The 16,283-nt window shown below is 31.8% G+C and overlaps 1 protein-coding gene across 1 annotated transcript in view; it reads left to right on the top strand.

Annotated features, from left to right (window-relative positions):
- LOC143063506 (kelch-like protein 23) overlaps positions 1 to 16,283 on the top strand; it is a 20,176-nt gene extending 3,893 nt beyond the window's left edge. Inside the window, exons 2-10 of the mRNA XM_076235711.1 lie at positions 2,584 to 2,710; positions 3,205 to 3,388; positions 4,971 to 5,087; positions 5,460 to 5,621; positions 6,250 to 6,420; positions 9,636 to 9,744; positions 12,250 to 12,866; positions 15,255 to 15,416; positions 15,938 to 16,283. Of these exons, the coding sequence (XP_076091826.1) occupies positions 2,584 to 2,710; positions 3,205 to 3,388; positions 4,971 to 5,087; positions 5,460 to 5,621; positions 6,250 to 6,420; positions 9,636 to 9,744; positions 12,250 to 12,866; positions 15,255 to 15,416; positions 15,938 to 16,077 (1,789 nt within the window). The 3' untranslated portion in view covers positions 16,078 to 16,283. The remainder of the gene's footprint in view (positions 1 to 2,583; positions 2,711 to 3,204; positions 3,389 to 4,970; positions 5,088 to 5,459; positions 5,622 to 6,249; positions 6,421 to 9,635; positions 9,745 to 12,249; positions 12,867 to 15,254; positions 15,417 to 15,937) is intronic.

Genomic DNA, 16,283 nt, shown 5'->3' with positions numbered 1-16,283 from the left:
TAGGAATTAGGGGCCAAAAAAGGGCCCAAATAAGCATTATTCTTGGTTTTCGCACAATAACTTTAGTTTAAGTAAATAGAAATCAATGAAATTTAAACACAATGTTTATGACCACAAAAGGAAGGTTGGGATTGATTTTGGGAGTTGAGGTCCCAACAGTTTAGGAATTAGGGGCCAAAAAGGGACCCAAATAAGCATTTTTTTTGGTTTTCGCACCATAACTTTAGTTTAAGTAAATAGAAATCTATGAAATTTAAACACAAGGTTTATGACCATAAAAGGAAGGTTGGTATTGATTTTGGGAGTTTTGGTCCCAACAGTTTAGGAATAAAGGGCCCAAAGGGTCCAGATTTAAACTTTGTTTGATTTTATCAAAAATTGAATAATTGGGGTTCTTTGATATGCCGAATCTAACTGTGTATGTAGATTCTTAATTTTTGGTCCCGTTTTCAAATTGGTCTACATTAAGGTCCAAAGGGTCCAAAATTAAACTTAGTTTGATTTTAACAAAAATTGAATCCTTGGGGTTCTTTGATATGCTGAATTTAAAAATGTACTTAGATTTTTAATTATTGGCCTAGTTTTCAAGTTGGTCCAAATGGGGGTCCAAAATTAAACTTTGTTTGATTTCATCAAAAATTGAATAAATGGGTTCTTTGATATGCCAAATCTAACTGTGTATGTAGATTCTTAAATTTTGGTCCAGTTTTCAAATTGGTGTACATTAAGGTCCAAAGGGTCCAAAATTAAACTAAGTTTGATTTTAACAAAAATTAAATTCTTGGGCTTATTTGATATGCTTTATCTAAATATGTACTTTGATTTTTGATTATGGGCCCAGTTTTCAAGTTGGTCCAAATCAGGATTCCATATAAAGTATTGTGCAATAGCAATACATTTTCAATTGCACAGTATTGCACAATAGCAAGAAATATCTAATTGCACAATATTGTGCAATAGCAATTAATTTTCAATTGGAGTTATCTTTCTTTGTATAGAATAGTAGTTGATAATATATGTTGGAAATTTGCCAGACATGACTATGATGTCATTTTCTATTTTTATTTGCCAATAACTTTATGTAAATAACTTCATTGGAAATTTTCCAATATAAAATGTTGCTGATGAAGCTTTTTTTCCTTATCTTATCTAATATGTTTTAGATAATGTATGTTGGACATTTGCCAGACATGACTATGATGTCATTTTCTATTTTTATTTGCCAATAACTTTATGTAAATAACTTCATTGGAAATTTGCCAATATAAAATGTTGCTGATGAAGTTTTTTTTATTGTTTTATACAATAAACAATGTATATTCACTTTTACTACCAACCAATCTTTACCATTCAGTGATAACAAGCACTTTATTTTACATTTTAATATTTTATGATGTATTTAAAAGAGTAGTTATTGTTGCAAACTCCATTAGAAATTTGAATTGATATCAGTTTTGGAAAAAGGGAAACGGGGATGTGAAAAAAAGGGGGGGGGGGTTAAATTTTTCTCATTTCAAATTTCATAAATAAAAAGAAAATTTCTTCAAACATTTTTTTGAGAGGATTAATATTCAACAGCATAGTGAATTGCTCAAAGGCAAAAACAAACTTTTAAGTTCATTAGACCACATTCGTTCTGTGTCAGAAACCTATGCTGTGTCATGATCAACTATTTAATTTAAGATTTAAAAAGTTTGAAGAAGAAATCTTTAATTGATTTGTAAAATCTTGACATTTGTTTTGTGTAAAAGAAACCCATGTAATGTCAAAAATTTGATCACAATCCAAATTCAGAACTGTATCACGCTTGAATGTTTTGTCCATACTTGCCCCAACTGTTCAGGGTTCGACCTCTGCGGTCGTATAAAGCTGCGCCCTGCGGAGCACCTGGTTTAAGGTTTTAGAGGCTTTGATTATTTCATCTGATGTTATTGGTTGGTTATATGATATATTTATATTATTGTTTTTTAGTGCATTTATTAGCTCATCTAATTTTTTAAGGATAGTTTAGTGAAATTTATTGTCCTTTGGTTGAGCCTCACAAGAATTTAAATTTTTGAAGAAGTTATAGAATGTTTGCTCGTCCAGTTTTTCAGTAGTATTATTTTCTGATGCTCGTTTCAATTTATTAAGTAAGTCCCAGAAGGATTTTCGGTCACTTTTGATATTATTGGACAGATTATGTCCTATTCAAACCCAGAAAACCAAGTTTAAAGAAGATTTTAGAAAAGGATTAATATAGTTTTATTATCATAAAATTTAGAATGGAAATGGGGAATGTGCCAAAGAGACAACAACCCGACCATAGAGCAGACAACAGCAGAAGGTCACCAACAGGTCTTCAATGCAACAAGAAATTCTCACACCCCGAGGCGTCCTTCAGCTGGCCCCTAAACAAATATATACTGGTTCAGTGATAATGAACACCATACTAAACTCCAAATTGTACACAAGAAACTAAAAGTTAAAATGATACAAGACTAACAAACATGATTACTTGCTTATGGTTTAATACATTATATTAAGACAGCTTAAACTGCTTTTATAAATTATGTTAACTATCTGTTTATGATTCATTTTCAGAGAAAGTTTGGTTGTGAAAGCTTCAGATAATGGAATAAAAATTAACAATAAGAATGTTGGTGGACTTGTTCTGGATGGATTCTACAATCTGTGGAAGGACAAGTTATTGTGTGATGTTAAACTTATGGTAATTTTTTTTTGCCTTATATTCATTACAAGTTAAAGTTATTGAAGATTGGTCATAACACATGTTAGATAATCATGATAATGTATATATCTTTCATGATGAAATCCTTTCATGGTCATACAGTCTGTGACAAACTGTTTTAGGGTTTGTCTGACCAAAAGAGAAATTTGAACTTTTCTACTGTATATTCAACCAAAATATTTTAAAATTTCTGTCTGTCCGAATGATTTTTTGTCTGGCATGTCTGACATTTTGTCGGTTAGACAGAGTTTGGGATACACTGGTTATATCCTGATTCATATCTCATAAAATGTAAAGGTAGGAAAATTTTTATATTTGTATATTCATGAAGGTCAAAAATAGAAGTTCTTGTACTGAGGGAAGTTAACATCAGGGAAAGTATATAATGTGAGTACATGTAGTACGTATAAACCAAAACATTAAATAAATTCATTGCTATGTGTTACATTTTAAAATTACATTTTTCATTCCAGTGTCATAATGAAGAAATATATGCCCATCGTTCCATGCTGTTGATCTACAGCGACTACTTTAAAGCCATGTTTACTATTGGTTTATCAGAATCATCACAATCCATGCCACAGATACAGTTAAATGAAGCCTCACCGGAAGCTTTGAAATCTCTATTACTTTACATGTATACAGGATCTCTGTCTGGTAAGTAGTTACTGTGGATGTATTCAATTTCGTTGTTACCAATTTTTGTGGATTAAGGATAACTTACATGTTTGTGGACATTTGATTTCATGGTTTTCCCTAATTCTGGATACAAGCCTATAGAAAATTTGTTATTTGTTAATATTTCATGGTTCACCTGTACCCACGAAATAAACAAAAAATGGTATCCAACTAATAGTAATGAATCACTTATCCTTAATGTTAGTAAAAATGTAGAAGAATGGTACTATGATGAGATAACCTTAACTTAATAAATCATGTGTCATCTGGAATTTTCTAATATATCTAAAATCTAAATAGTAACATAGGAGTGTGTTTGTTGAATTCCAATTTTGACCCAAAATATCAAACCCATTATTTCATCATATTATAAGAGTTTTATTATGATGCATATATATATATATATGTGTGAGACATTGGACAATACTTGTCATATAAAACATCACCAGTTACAAACCAATTAGGTGAAAAAAATAAAGAAATTTGTGAAAGTCAACAAAATATTCTACTAAGCAAAGCTATTTTGTCAGAATTTTAAGGTGTATACACTCTATAATATTAATTCATGTATTACATGTATCAGATGTATTATTATTTTTTTTTCAAGAGTTATCTCCCCATTATTTGAATTAACATTGTACAAATTATAAACAATTAAACAGACATTGAAGTTTTTTTAATTTATTTTTAGCTCACCTGACCTGAAAGGTCAAGTGAGGTTTTCTCATCACTTGGCGTCGGTCCTCCGTCGTCTGGCGTCCGTCGTCCGTAAACTTTTACAAAAATCTTCTCCTCTGAAACTGCTGTGCCAAATTTAACCAAACTTGGCCACAATCATCCTTGGGGTATCTAGTTTTAAAAATGTGTCCGATGACCTAGCCATCAAATCAAGATGGCCGCCATGGCTAAAAATAGAACGCAGGGGTAAAATGTATATTTTGGCTTATATCTTAAAAACCAAAGCGTTTAGAGCAAATCTGACCGAGGTAAAATTGTTGATCAGGTCAAGATCTATCTGCCCTGAAATTTTCAGACGAATCGGACAACCTGTTGTTGGGTTGCTGCCCCTGAATTGGTAATTTTAAGGACATTTTGCAGTTTGTGGTTATTATCTTGAATACTATTATAGATAAAGATAAACTGTAAACAGCAATAATGTTCAGCAAAATAAGACCTACAAATAAGTCAACATGACCAAAATTGTCAGTCAACCTCTTAAGGAGTTATTGTCCTTTATAGTCAATATTGAACAACTTTTTGTCATTTTTGTAACTTGTACAAAAATCTTCTTCTCTGAAACTACTGGGCCAAATTTAAACTAACTTTGCCACAATCATTACTAGGGTATTTATTTTAAAAAGTGTCTAATGACCCCGCCTACCAACCAAGATGGCCAACATCAGTAAATACAGTAACAGGTGAGCGACACAGGCTCTTGAGAGCCTCTAGTTAATATATAGCATTTTAATATTAATTGAAGTAATAAAGTAGCTTCATTTCACTATTTTTTCAGCTTTAGTTTGTTGCTAAGTGCTTATGTGCCTTTCCCTTTATTTTGCAGTAACCAATGACACAGTACAAGATTTGATCGTATTAACAGATTTACTTCAAATGAGAGATGTTAAAGAACAGTGTTTCCTGTACATGGAGAAAAGTTTGGATGCCACAAATTGTTTAGGTTTCTGTTTTATGTGTTTTCTAAAATGAAGTACTTGTGGACATTGTTATAGCACTAAAATTACACATAAATTATTGTCACATGATATCAATAACAGTTTTTAATTAAAAAAAAAGAAAAGGAAGATATTATGCATGTTGATGCTGAAGGCAGAAGAAATATCAGTCATAGAATAAGTAATTGAAAAAATATACAAATTAATTGTACATATTAATCAAACATTCAAAGTTTTTGACAATAACAGAACTTTGAGCTTGCTTTTTAGAATGAGCATATATATTTCCTAATATTCTACATTGTATTTGTAATAGGTATATTGGACTACAAAGCTTCCTAAAATTTAACATAAATAATGATTGTTTTTTTTAATAGGTATGTGGGACTTTGCAGAGACATATGGCAGTACAACATTGTTAGTGAAAGCTATTTGCTTAGTGAAAAGAAGATTTCCTGTTATAGTACAGACTGAAGAATTCTTAAATATTTCATCATCAAGGCTTGGAAAAATTCTCAAGTTTGAAGACTTATCATTAGGTATGTATAATTATAATGAATAAGAATCATACCTAGAAGTGATTAAAAAAAATCAATATGTTTGCAGGAAGTCACATTACACATTTGTGTACATGCCTCAAGAACAAACAACCATTAGACATCCAGTAGATCATAAATTTCAATTCGGACATATCCATCATGAATAAAATTGAGAATGAAAATGGGGAATGTGTCAAAGAGACAACAACCCGACCATAGAGAAGACAACAGCAGAAGGTCACCAACAGGTCTTCAATGCAGCGAGAAATTCCCGCACCCGGAGGCATCCTTCAGCTGGCCCCTAAACAAATATATATACTAGTTCAGTGATAATGAACGGCGTACTAAACTCCAAATTGTACACAAGAAACTAAAATTAAAAGTAATACAAGACTAGTAAAGGCCAGAGGCTCCTGACTTGGGACAGGCGCAAAAATTGGGCAGGGTTAAACATGAAGCATGTTTGAGAGGTCAATGCAAATTTTTAATACAAAAATATAGAAGTGCCTTCTAATCCACCATCCTTATCATTCATTTATTTCTGAAACAAATTTTTAAAATACTTATTTTTAGGTATGTTGACTATAAATTTTCTTAGTTTTATTGATTCATATTTGTCTTCCTATAGGTAACAATGGAGAAGATGATGTGTTTAAGGGTGTAGTCAGGTGGTTAGAACATGATGTGACAGAAAGAATAGACTGTTTCAAAGATATGTTGAAGTTGGTCAAACTGATTCATGTCTCCTCACCAGTTATCAATGAACTGAAACAAATGATGTGTATGCAAGAAAATCTGGGTAAGTTAATATGGCTAGTTCACATTCAGATGTCATGTACAGTTTATTTTGTTATATACCTAATGATTGATCAATTTGTGCATTATCTCCCTTATGTTAGACATGTTAGAGGGTTATTTCTCTTATCACTGATCAGTTAGGGTGAATTATCCTTTATGTTAGACAAGTTAGATACTCAACTAATCGGTTTCCTGTTAGAATATTGGTGTCTTCGTTATATAAAATATATCCTCTTGAGAACATTGTTGGAAAAATTTAGACGACATCACTGATTTAGGATATCATATATAGCTAGTAAATACAATTCATTTAATTTCGAAATGCTTGTGCTGAATTGTAATTTAAAATGCCCCCAAAAATATGTGGGCTATACCTAGGCTTACACTATAAACTAAACATATCTCAGTTTGTAAAAAGTTTACATTAAATTATATTGATTAATTATGGTGTGTAATTCCTTTTCTTAGATACTTATGCACAGGTTTTTTTTGTCTGTTGAACAACAAACCACAAAATGTAAAATACAAATTTTTCCGTGTTGTAGATATATTCCTGGGCGAGTACTGTATCATTTGGTGAAATCAATGAGTACTCCATTAGTTATTGTTTATCGAAATTCACATCACTAGTTATCTACCTTTTGATAGATAAGTTTGAGTGGTATCTTCTTTATAAATTATGTTATATTCCCTAATCATTGATCAATTTGAGTGTTCTCTTGCTTATCATTGACAGTTTATATATGTTATTTCCATAAGCATTGATCAATTTGAGTGTTATCTCTCTTAGTTTAGACCAGTTTTTGTGTTATTTCCCTTATGGTATGATCAATCTGTTTGAGTGTTATCTCCCATATTATTTTTCAGATTGAGTGTTATCTCCCTTATCATTGCTCAGTTTAAGTGCTTTCCCCCTTATGATAAACATATTGATTGTTATCTCCCTTATGATAAACATATTGAGTGTTATCTCCCTTATCATTGATCAGTTTAAGTGCTTTCCCCCTTATGATAAACAAGTTTGATTGTTATCTCCCTTGTCATTGATCAGTTTAAGTGCTTTCCTCCTTATGATAAACAGGTTGAGTGTTACCTCCCTTATCATTGATCAGTTTAAGTGCTTTCCACCTTATGATAAACAAGTTTGATCGTTATCTCCCTTATCATTGATCAGTTTAAGTGCTTTCCCCCTTATGATAAACAGATTGAGTGTTATCTCCCTTATCATTGATCAGTTTAAGTGCTTTCCCCTTATGATAAACAGATTGAGTGTTATCTCCCTTATCATTGATCAGTTTAAGTGCTTTCCCCCTTATGATAAACAGATTGATTGTTATCTCCCTTATCATTGATTAGTTTAAGTGCTTTCCCCCTTATGATAAACAGATTGAGTGTTATCTCCCTTATCATTGATCAGTTTAAGTACTTTCCCTTTATGATAAACAGATTGAGTGTTATCTCCCTTATGATAAACAGATTGAGTGTTATCTCCCTTATGATAAACAGATTGAGTGTTATCTCCCTTATCATTGATCAGTTTAAGTACTTTCCCCTTATGATAAACAGATTGAGTGTTATCTCCCTTATCATTGATCAGTTTAAGTGCTTTCCCCCTTATGATAAACAGATTGAGTGTTATCTCCCTTATCATTGATCAGTTTAAGTACTTTCCCTTTATGATAAACAGATTGAGTGTTATCTCCCTTATCATTGATCAGTTTAAGTGCTTTCCCCCTTAAGATAAACAGATTGAGTGTTATCTCCCTTATCATTGATCAGTTTAAGTACTTTCCCTTTATGATAAACAGATTGAGTGTTATCTCCCTTATCATTGATCAGTTTAAGTGCTTTCCCCCTTATGATAAACAGATTGAGTGTTATCTCCCTTATCATTGATCAGTTTAAGTGCTTTCCCCCTTATGATAAACAAGTTTGATTGTTATCTCCCTTGTCATTGATCAGTTTAAGTGCTTTCCTCCTTATGATAAACAGATTGAGTGTTACCTCCCTTATCATTGATCAGTTTAAGTGCTTTCCACCTTATGATAAACAAGTTTGATCGTTATCTCCCTTATCATTGATCAGTTTAAGTGCTTTCCCCCTTATGATAAACAGATTGAGTGTTATCTCCCTTATCATTGATCAGTTTAAGTGCCTTCCCCTTATGATAAACAGATTGAGTGTTATCTCCCTTATCATTGATCAGTTTAAGTGCTTTCCCCCTTATGATAAACAGATTGATTGTTATCTCCCTTATCATTGATTAGTTTAAGTGCTTTCCCCCTTATGATAAACAGATTGAGTGTTATCTCCCTTATCATTGATCAGTTTAAGTACTTTCCCTTTATGATAAACAGATTGAGTGTTATCTCCCTTATGATAAACAGATTGAGTGTTATCTCCCTTATCATTGATCAGTTTAAGTACTTTCCCCTTATGATAAACAGATTGAGTGTTATCTCCCTTATCATTGATCAGTTTAAGTGCTTTCCCCCTTATGATAAACAGATTGAGTGTTATCTCCCTTATCATTGATCAGTTTAAGTACTTTCCCTTTATGATAAACAGATTGAGTGTTATCTCCCTTATCATTGATCAGTTTAAGTGCTTTCCCCCTTATGATAAATAGATTGAGTGTTATCTCCCTTATAATAAACAGATTGAGTGTTATCTCCCTTATGATTGATCAAGTTGAATAACATTTGTAATTTGATTTGATTGATTGATTTTTGGTGTTTTAACACCACTTTTAAACACTTCATTTAGGCTATTTCATGGCAGCCAGTTTTTATTGGTGGAGGAAGCCAGAGTGCCCGCAAAAAACCACCAACCTTCGATAGGAAAAACATTTGTACTTTGAAAACAATAATTATTTAAGACAAAGCTTCTTCCTATTAAACTTCATATCAGGTCAAAGTTAGGTAGATCTGAATGCACTAATTAATTATCACATGAGAGATCTAGGCTCATTTGAACTGCTACATTGATATATTTGTTGAATCACATGAGAGATCTAGGCTCATTTGAACTGCTACATTGATATATTTGTTGAATCACACGAGAGATCTAGGCTCATTTGAACTACTGCATTGATATATTTGTTGAAAGTGTTTTCTGTGTTGAATTTTGATTTTAAAGTGCTAAATAAATAAAAATAAGTGTACATTTAAGAGAACCATATATGTAGTAAAGAGTAACTTTATGATGATTTTTCAGATATAATGACATCAATTAATTTCCAAAGAAGTACTGATAAGGACTGTCCACCACGTCATCCAATACAATGTATTTATGTTGTTGGGGGTTACCTTCAATCTAGAACAGGGTAAGGAAACTTAGACATAGACTAGACATGTTAAGCTCTCTCCTTAAAAAGTGAATTTAGTTGTGCCATTAAATGCTAACAGAGATATAAATAAAAGAAGCTTTAGGATATACTCAATGAAATAGCAACCAAACGACAAGAAAAACCAAAACACAGTAATCAGATGTCTATACAATAAACGATTTAGCCAAGCTGTTAGTCATGTCAGTAAAATTGCAAATAGATAGAAAACATCAAGAATATGTAAATATTTGATGCTAAATTACTGGCAACAATCAATTAAAGATAATCCATAAACACCATATTCTACAAATATCAGAATTGACAACCACTGACAAAGCTCCTGACCACACGAGTTTGTGACAAAGGACAAAGTGAAACAATTTTGAGGTCTTATCTTCTCCATATAAACTTAATCAGTTTAGTAACAAAATTTACATAAAAAAATCAAAATAGGATAATGCCTATACTTTAAACAAAAGATACAGTGAAAGAGATAACAAAAACCATACCTAAGCCAAATTATTGTATTGTATAAAGCAATGCTCACTCAAGCCAAAAGTACTTACCCCACTGTAACTTATCCAAAATGGGAACTTAAAAACAACAACAGGCAAAATATAACAAGGGGAAAACATGTAGAAAGGCTTTATGTAACCTCATCTTAAACTGAAGTTTTGGCATTTCTCCCTATTCAGTCTCAATGCATTAGAGATTCCAGGAAAACTCGTAGAAGGCTTTATGTAACCTCATCTTAAACTGAAGTTTTGGTATTTCTCCCTATTCAATCTCAATGCATTAGAGATTCCAGGAAAACACGTAGAAGGCTTTATGTAACCTCATCTTAAACTGAAATTTTGGCATTTCTCCCTATTCAGTCTCAATGCATTAGAGATTCCAGGAAAACACGTAGAAGGCTTTATGTAACCTCATCTTAAACTGAAGTTTTGGCATTTCTCCCTATTTAGTCTCAATGCATAAGAGATTCCAGTGGAACTTAAGTACTGTACTACTAATACAAGGACTGTTATTGTGTCAATATGAAAGTCTGCAAACTGTATAAGACCACTTTCATGGTGAATACAGAACTTTTTACAAGAGGTGGTCTGCTATTGTCTGTTTGATAACCATGGAAGAGTCAGTAATGCATAGGTAAGGCATATGTTCAGGTTTGAGGTCTGTCTTGGATGTGATATGACCACACACGTGTGGATCTTCTGTAGTGAAAAGTAAAATCACAAAAAATACTTAACTCTGAGGAAATTCAAAATTAAAAGTCACTAATGAAATGGCAAAATCAAATGATAAAACACATCAAACGAATGGACAACAACTGTCATATTCCTGACTTGGTACAGGCATTTACAAAAGTAGAAAATGGTGGATTGAAGCTGGTTTTATAGAGAATGAGATAGGGAGATTTAAACAGTTGTTCATTATTGAAACTTGTCTTCCATGTTTTTAATCATTAGAACCTTCTAATAATCCTTATTTTTTTATATTTTGAAAATTGTCCTGGTATTTTATTTTTATATGGCTGCAAAAAAATATTTTCCGTTCATATATTGGTATCAAGTCATTGTCGTTGTCGTCAAAAGACATTTGGTTTTTGCACAATAACTTCAGTATAAGTGTATAGAAATCTATGAAATTTAAACATAAGGTTTATGATCACATAAGGAAGGTTGGGATTGATTTTGGGAGTTTTGCTCCCAATAGTTCAGGAATTAGGGGCCAAAAGGGACCAAAATTAAACTTTGTTTGATTTCATCCAAAATTGAATTATTTAGATTTTTTGATATGCTGAATCTAACCGTGTATTTAGATTTTTAATTTTGGGTCCCGTTTTCAAATTGGTCTAGATTAAGGTCCTATGGGTCCAAAATTAAACTTCGTTTGATTTTAACAAAAATTCAATTCTTTGGTTTCTCTGATATGCTGAATCTAAACATGTACTTAGATTTTTGATTATGGGCCCAGTTTTCAAGTTGGTCCAAATTGTGGTCCAAAATTAAACTTTGTTTGATTTCAACAAAATTTGAATATATGGGGTTCTTTGATATGCTGAATCTAACCATGTATTTAGATTTTGTATATTGGACCATAGTCCAAATAATTATGACATCTGGCAAGGCTATTTTTTAAAAAAAATTTCCTACGAAGGCATCCCAGAAAAAAAAATAAAATAGCCTTGCCAGACATCATAATTATTTGGACTAATTGACAATAAAAGGTAAATGTCCAATTTAAAATTTTTAAGTTCATAGACCACCTTCATTCTGTGTCAGAAACCTATGCTGTGTCAACTATTTGATCACAATCTAAATTCAGAACTGTATCAAGCTTGAATGTTGTGTCCATACTTGCCCAATTGTCAGGGTTGGACCTCTGCGATCGTATCAAGCTGCACCCTGTGGAGCATTTTATTGCTGATTATTTCCTTGACTACAGAATTGTAATTGGGAAAGCAAATTCAACCAATTAATTATTTAATATTACTTTCAGTCCAATGTGTCCAAGGTTAAAAACTGTAGAAAGATATAACTTCAAAGACAATGTATGGAAACAAACAGAGACTTTACCAGTGTTAGCATCAGGTGTACAAGTTTTTAATATTCATGGGAAATTGTTTACAACTTCATTTGAAATGAGCCATGGAGATAGTCTCATGCCATATGTATCTTCTACCCCAGGTTTCTATGAATATGACAATATACAAAACATATGGAAAGATGCAAATGATTGTTTTGCTCCAAGTTCTGCTAAAGTTATACATGACTGTTTACAAAAGAGTGGATCTCTAGCGGTTTGTCCAAGGACCAATAAAATTTATATTATGTCAGAGACAGATATTTACTGTATTAATAGCACAGTTAATGATGGAGAGGTGACCTTCAGTGAAGCAGAACAGTTACCAAGTCTTCAAGAGTTGGAATCTTACTCAAATCATGCGACTGTACTACACAAAGATGATTTATATGTGTTAGGAGGGGACAGACGAATATCAGCATCAGAAATATTTCCTGTGGCTTCTGTTTTTATGTTTGATTGCTCTGAAAACAAATGGATAACAAAAACTAGTATGCAAGAACCAAGAGCTAGATTTTCAGCGGTAGTCATGGGTCAGTGGATAATAGTTATCTTATGTTAAAAAATTGCATTTTTGATATTGTCTGTTTCAGAAGGGGAAAAAAGGGTGTGTCTTTTATTGTGTAAAAATAAATATGAAGTGTATAGACTATATTTTTTGCCAAATTAAAGAGAAAGATTGGTAATGGTCCTTTTTGGTCCTATATATATATATATATAAAGCTCTGAATTACAGAATGGAAATGTTTATTCCCCACTATAAAAATTTGAACTAATGATTGACAGTTCCTGACATTTTTAAATATATTTACACAAGATTTTCTAGTAATCATTAAATCCTGTGAAACATTTTTTTCATTTTCTAGTTAAAACCTTGTAACTGCTCTTTAATTTTTGTTGAGCCTGCAACTTTTGTTGCAGAAAGTTTCGACATAGGGATAGTGATCTGGCAGCGGCGGCATCAGCTTACTTCTTAAAAGCTTTATATTTTAGAAGGTGGAAGACCTGGATGCTTCAATCTTTTTATATGGATGCCTTATGTGACGATGTTTCCGTCAGTTACATGTCCAATGTCCTTGACCTCATTTTCATGGTTCAGTGACTACTTAAAAAAAAAAGTTAAATATTTTGTAATGTTTAATTCTCTCTTATTATAAGTTAAATAGGATAACTATATTTGCATCTGTATATGCGTACCTTACAAGGTCCTCATGCCTGTTAGGCAGTTTTCACTTGACCTCAACCTTACATGGATCAGTGGACAAGGTTAAGTTTTGGTGGTCAAATCCATATCTCAAATACTATAAGCAATAGGTCAAGTATATTCGCTGTATCGAAGGACTGTAAAGTGTACATGTCCAACTGACAGGTGTCATCTTACTTTGACCTCATTTTCATGGTTCAGTGGTTATAGTTAAGTTTTTGAGTTTCGGTCTGTTTTTCTTATACTGTATGCAATAGGTCAACTATATTTTGTTGTATGGAAGAATTGTTAGCTGTACATGCCTGCCTGGCATGGTTCATCTGACCTTGACCTCATTTTCATGGTTCATTGGTCAATGTTTAGTTTACTCTGTTAATGTTACGTTTATGTGACAGTTGTAATAAAGCTTTTATATTTAGGACTATCAACATAATATCAATGATTATTAAAGAAGTCAAGACATTTCAGTGTGTGCACTCTTGTTGTTTTAAGTACATAAAACTATTAAAAGTTAACTTCAATTGATATCAAGTACAATAGTCAAATGAATATACCAAACTATTAGCCGAAGATTATAACATCATCTTAAGTACAGATTTATATGAACTTTATGCAGTTTTTTGGTACAGTATAATATCAGTTAATAGACCATTAACCTTAATGACCAAACTTTAATTTTTCAGATAAGCTAATTTGAATCAATAAACATCAATGAACATGCTCAGCATTCTTCTTTTTTTCCCCCAAAGGGATCAAGTTAATATTAGTTTGATTTTCCCATTTATTTAAAATCACTTAGTATAGTTTAATATTGGATTACAGTAATAACAAAAACTTTTAATCCAAAGTTTTATGTTTAAAATGACAAAATGTGAGAATAAGGCATTATGTTAATTCTAATCTCAACCCGTTTAAAAAGGAAATATTGATATTTTAAAAATTACAATAATTGTATGTGCACTCTATAGCAGGAAGAGATTAACAATTGTTTCTAATCCAATAAATACACTGTAATTGCTGAGCAGACTATTTGTAAAACAAGAATGTGTCCCCAGTACTTCGAATGCCCCACTCGTACTATCATTTTCTATGTTCAGTTTACCGTGACATTGGGGTAAAAACTCTAATTTGGCATTGAAATTAGAAAGATCATATCATAGTAAACATGTGTACTAAGTTTGAAGTCAATTGGACTTCAACTTCATCAAAAACTACCTTGACCAAAAACTTTAACCTGAAGCTAGACAGATGGACGGACGAATGAACGAATGAACGCACAGACCAGAAAACATAATGCCCCTCTACTATTGTAGGTGGGGCATAAATATACCATCGGGACAAACTTGATGGTAAATGCTTTTGAAAATCAAGGTAATTGTCTAAGGGAGCAAAAATCTTCTGAAGAATAGTGACATTAAACATATTTTAAAAGGTTATTATTTACAACAATGTCTATTATGTTTTTATTAATCTGTTAGTTAGTGGGCCGCTTGATAAAGTATGTTCATGCAAGTTATTGATCTGTCGACTATATGATCCAATAATTATTAAAAGTGTTTATTTTCATAATTAGAGGTTATAAAAATGCTAAAGAAACTGGATTTATGTGTTTTTTTTCACAAAATGTTTGAAGGATGAAATGAGCAAATGCTGTTGGAAAAACTTTGTATTTTAAATATTAAGAAGTATAACATTACAGTATCCTTTTTGTCTTCAGATGATTATATCTATGCAGTAGGTGGATTTAATTCAAGACGTTTACGGTCAGTTGAAAGATATGACCCAGTGACAGACACATGGAGATATATTGAGAGTATGAATAAAGAAAGATCACATTTCAAATGTGTTGTTCACCTTAACAAAATTTATGCAATGGGTGGTGAGTTGAAAATGTTAAATATAAATTATTTATTCCTGATTTATATATTTTTGTGTTACGTTGTCATTTCAACTGTTATTCAAGTGTTTTTTCTGAACTAAATGTTTATTGTATTTTCTTCGGTCTACTTTGAAATTATTGAAATTGTAATGGAATGTTTTGAACGTCTTAACACTATCACCACTCAGTTGCTATGTGCAGGGTTATCAAAAGAATACCTCTATAGTTTGAATTTAAGAGCCAAACACGTAACTTCAGCTTACTTTCTCCTTTTTGGATTTCTGGAAATTTCATTTAGGATTAGTTCTAGAGGACTTGACATAGTAAAACCTTCTTTTGGAAAAGGAATTTTACGCATTAAATTTTATTTTTAAAGTTTGCAAGTTTGAATTTCCAGACATGCAAGATATCAGCGATTATTATTGTCAAATCATACAGTTTTGCCTAATGGGTTAACCAGTAGTTTAAGTTGATGTTTGAAGGCTTTTTCTATAGTTAACCATTGACTATTTTCTTTACAGGTAAATCCTACTCTAGGTATGAAGGAGGAGCAAGAAAAGTGTTGAGTAGTTGTGAAGTTTATGATCCTGAGATAGACATGTGGACATATAAAGCACCAATGAACCAAGCCAGATGTCTTTTTGGGGCTCAATTGTTTTGAGTGTTTAAATTATTTGTAAATTCTGTTTTCTATGAATGACCTTTAAATTTGTCCAATTTGTTTTTCAAATAACTCATATTTATCAAATTTCACGAATGTAGAAAAAACGTCAAATTTAAAAAATTGCATTATTTACGTTTTCAGGCAGGAACTAATCTAACCATGAAAATTTAATGTTGATAAACCATAAAAGGAAGTAAAATTGA

This window comes from Mytilus galloprovincialis, chromosome 1 (genome assembly GCF_965363235.1).
Source record: "Mytilus galloprovincialis chromosome 1, xbMytGall1.hap1.1, whole genome shotgun sequence".
NCBI lineage: Eukaryota > Metazoa > Mollusca > Bivalvia > Mytilida > Mytilidae > Mytilus > Mytilus galloprovincialis.
Note: the sequence above shows the minus strand (reverse complement) of the source record. Positions and strands in the feature narration are given on the sequence as shown.